At 39.8% G+C, this 3,795-nt stretch overlaps 1 protein-coding gene across 1 annotated transcript in view; it reads right to left on the bottom strand.

The window, feature by feature from the left end:
- Positions 1-1,207: 1,207 nt before the first annotated feature.
- The window catches only part of LOC117545670 (mitochondrial peptide methionine sulfoxide reductase-like), a gene marked incomplete at its 3' end in the record, with an annotated part of 18,980 nt that continues 16,392 nt past the window's right edge, over positions 1,208-3,795 (bottom strand). The window contains exons 2-3 of the mRNA XM_034215534.1: positions 3,145-3,213; positions 1,208-1,327 (exon numbers count right to left, since the gene is read on the bottom strand). Coding sequence (XP_034071425.1) covers positions 1,208-1,327; positions 3,145-3,213 — 189 coding nt within the window. The remainder of the gene's footprint in view (positions 1,328-3,144; positions 3,214-3,795) is intronic.

The following is a 3,795-nucleotide window of genomic DNA, read 5'->3' as shown; positions in this document are numbered from 1 at the left end:
TAATGAACACAGGTCGATTACTTTTATGCAAAAAGGAAAAACACGCACATTTAATTAGCACATTCCAAACCTACAGTGATAAATATTGAATCAACAATGAATATTTTCTGTCTCTCCTGAAGTGTGAGGAGCTTTTAATTTAGCCAAGTGCATCTCCTAAACTCTGCCAAGATACTGTGCTGATAACAAAACACAGGTTCAAAATCCAGTAGTTGTTTTTATAATCCTTTATAAAGGCCTTCTCTTAATCAGCAGGCTAGTGTACAACAATGTCTAAACATTATATACAGATAGAGAGTTATAGGAATATAGAAATACGATGGTTGAGTGTGTAACCTACATTATTACAGGGCATCTTTGAATACTCGATTCTGATTGGTCAAGTTGGTCTGTATTTTCTGTAATAATCATGTTGTTCGATATAGATTTGAAAACTATGAAAAGAACTTAGATAACGGCTTCAGTTCTCTGCAGGGAAGGACAATATAGCGAACAATTAAACTAAAACCTTTTATTTTAGGCAGTAAAAACATGGTTTACTTCTGACTGAGTTTATATGGAATACATGAACAGGAGGAAACTAAGTATGGAAGAAATAAAGAGACAGGTGGCAATTCAGGTCTAATGAAGGATTCACTCTGAACTGGCTGGCTGGAGGAATCACTGGGAGGCCTGGACATGCATCACACACACACACACACACACACACACACACACACACACACACACACACACCATGTATACATCACTTCAGGGGACATTACATTGACTTACATGCATTTCCTGGAGACTTATCCTAACCTTAACCATAACCAACACATGCCTAACCCTAACCAAGTCTTCACCCTAAAATTAATGATTCCCCTCATGGGGACCTCCATTTAGTCCCCATAAGGGAGGCGAGTCCCCACACGTGACTATGTAAACAGATGTAGGTCCCCACAAGGATAGTAATGCCAGGCCACACACTCACACACACACACACACACACACACACACACACACACACTCAGCCCAGAGTGGGCAGGCTTCAGTAGTAGCCTTATCCATGCCCTGCTATAATAGGACCTGAGGGAGATGATTCTGTGTAAGTGTGTCTTGTTTTCCACAGCCTTTTGACTCTCAACACACACTGCCCGGTACACTATATGTGTGTGTGTGTGTGTGTGTGTGTGTGTGTGTGTGTGTGTGTGTGTGCAGCAGTTACCTGTGCAGACCTCGTTGTAGGAGGGGTTAGCTGTGTACCCTCCTGCGTAGCCCACCTGGGTGGAATAAACCCCCTTCTGTTTCCAGAACTTCCTCTCCACTCCCCAGAAACAGCCCATCCCTTTATGAAAAGAAAACAATACTTTGAGAAATAACAGAATTCAACATCCTTTCAATTTTAACAGACAACCAGGCAGAGAAAGTCCTGTGTGTGAGATCTTACCACGACTATGCAACTGGTACTATACTGTAAATCGATGAATGAGCATTTATTACAGATATTGAGTCATTGTTTGAGTACAACATTGCAAAGTGTCTTTGTTTCCATCTTGACATTTTGAAGATTACCTCTTCGTATGTGTCAATTATGATGATGTTGAAATCTTGCTTTTAAAATGTAAAAGGGGAACCATTACTGTGGACTCTGAGAAGAGGTGAAGATATGGTCAAGTATTTAACTTTAAAGGCCAGTAGTAGACAACAAATATTCAGTCTTGGATCAAGTTAATATGTTTAATTTAAAACACGACTTCATATATGTAAATAAGCTTAACTAGCATAAAACTAGCTGATATAAAATGGTTACCACTTGAGAAAATCAACAGTAAACTACATTTTACATTACATGTCACTTGTTAGACGCTTTTATCCAAAGCAACTTACATACATTAAGTACTGTGGACAATCCCCACAGGAGCCATTTGGGGTGAAGTGTCTCAGGGACACAACGACATGCTGACTGCAGTGGGACTCGAACCTGCTACCCCCTGATTCGAAGTCCATCATATAGGGGTGTAACAGTTCACAAACATTTCGGTTCGGTACGTACCTCGGTTTTTTTGTCACGGTTCGGTACGTTTTCGGTACAGCAGAATTTTTTTTCACAAAACAAAACATATATATATATATATTTTTATTATTATTATTAAACTGTGAATAATGTATTCACTCAAATAAATACAAAATATAATAAAATGAACATTAAGGTGCAGCATTTCGATGAACTGAAATAATCTGTATTTGAACTGTACTGTACTAGCACCTAAGCAGCCAGTTTGACATTAGGACTTGCTTGTCATTGTATTTTCATGTTTTTTTAAAGAAAAATGAACTTGTCCACATTGCTTGCCGAAAGGGCAGATCTGCTGGCACTAACAATGTCTCCTGCTGTGGAGAACACCCTCTCGCTAGGGACAGAGGTAGCAGATACAGCCAGGTAGCGCTTTGCTAACATGGCAACATAAGGATAGTTGGCGTTTGTAATAGCTTTGGCTCGGTCTGAACTCTTTGCGAGTGGTGGAGGCTTAAATGCTAGTGGGAGTTGGGTTTGCACTTCAGTCTTTTTTCTTTTGGTACCGGTGATATTCACGTTCGGGTGATGCCTTTTCAAAAGAGTGTGCAAGTTTGCCAGCCGCGTAACCAATTTTAGTTGAACAATGCCGACAAACAGCTTTGGTTCGGTCCACCTGTCTTTGTCCGTCATCCTTGTACGTAACTGCGAAACCAAAATGTTCCCAAACCGGAGACTTCAATGATGCTGGAGGATTTTCGAGCTCAACTTTATCTGCGTTCGCCATACATTTTTGACAGTTCCTCAAATTACTGACTACATTTGAACGCATCCCTCTGACCAGCTCTCATAGTATGCCTCTCATCCAATGAAATGACTTGCTCGCTCTATGACGCGTTGAACCCAATGTGAGCAAATTACTCTGAATGCTGCGACGCAGCACCTGAGATTACTTCCAAAAAGTTATTCACGTTCTCAATTTTTTACGTTTAACGTTATATTCGTTCGGTACACTTCGGTACACACCTGTACCGAACCGAAGGGCCCGTACCGAATAATTTCGGTACGGGTACGTGTACCGTTACACCCCTACCATCATACTAACCACTGAGCCACAGCCTCCTCCATGGTATCTTTTTGACACTCACCAAACGTGGCCATCTCTGTCCCTTCTGGAAAAGGTGGAACAGTCTGGTTGCCGTTCACATCGTGTTTGGCTGCGGGAGAAAGACAGACAGACAGAACATAAGAGTTTGAGCTTTAAAGGAACAGGAAAGATCGATGGCGTTGTTAGCACCTAAGATGAAACGTTTTAAATGTGAGAGAAATTCGTTTTTTTAATACATTGTCTGTACACAATAGCTCAGGAATCTTTGCAACATGACATTGTAGGCCACCATTTGTACTATAGTATACATTGTTGTTAAGCTCCACTGATTCTCATCAAGGTTATTTGAGTTTTTTTAAATGGAGAAAAGTTCTGAAAAGACTGGACAAAGAAATCCTTCAATATCAGCTTGAAATTGGTTCCGAACAGCTCGCCACATGTACAACGAATGAGTTGACCTTTTTTACAACTCTTTGATGAAAGAGCTTAGAATATACGTACAAAATAAAAAATAAATCCATACATGAAAGCGCATAATATAATATATGGCATTAGCATAATGAAAAAAGCAGCATTTGGGAAATCAATAAAGAAAAACAGGTGCAAGTAGGGAATATATTTTAAATGAAAAACTGATTTTCATTAGATTACACCACCAAAACTAACTGGTACTAGTGTAAGTATTTAATTC

This window comes from Gymnodraco acuticeps, unplaced genomic scaffold (genome assembly GCF_902827175.1).
Source record: "Gymnodraco acuticeps unplaced genomic scaffold, fGymAcu1.1, whole genome shotgun sequence".
In the NCBI taxonomy this organism is placed as follows: Eukaryota; Metazoa; Chordata; class Actinopteri; order Perciformes; family Bathydraconidae; genus Gymnodraco; species Gymnodraco acuticeps.
Note: the sequence above shows the minus strand (reverse complement) of the source record. Positions and strands in the feature narration are given on the sequence as shown.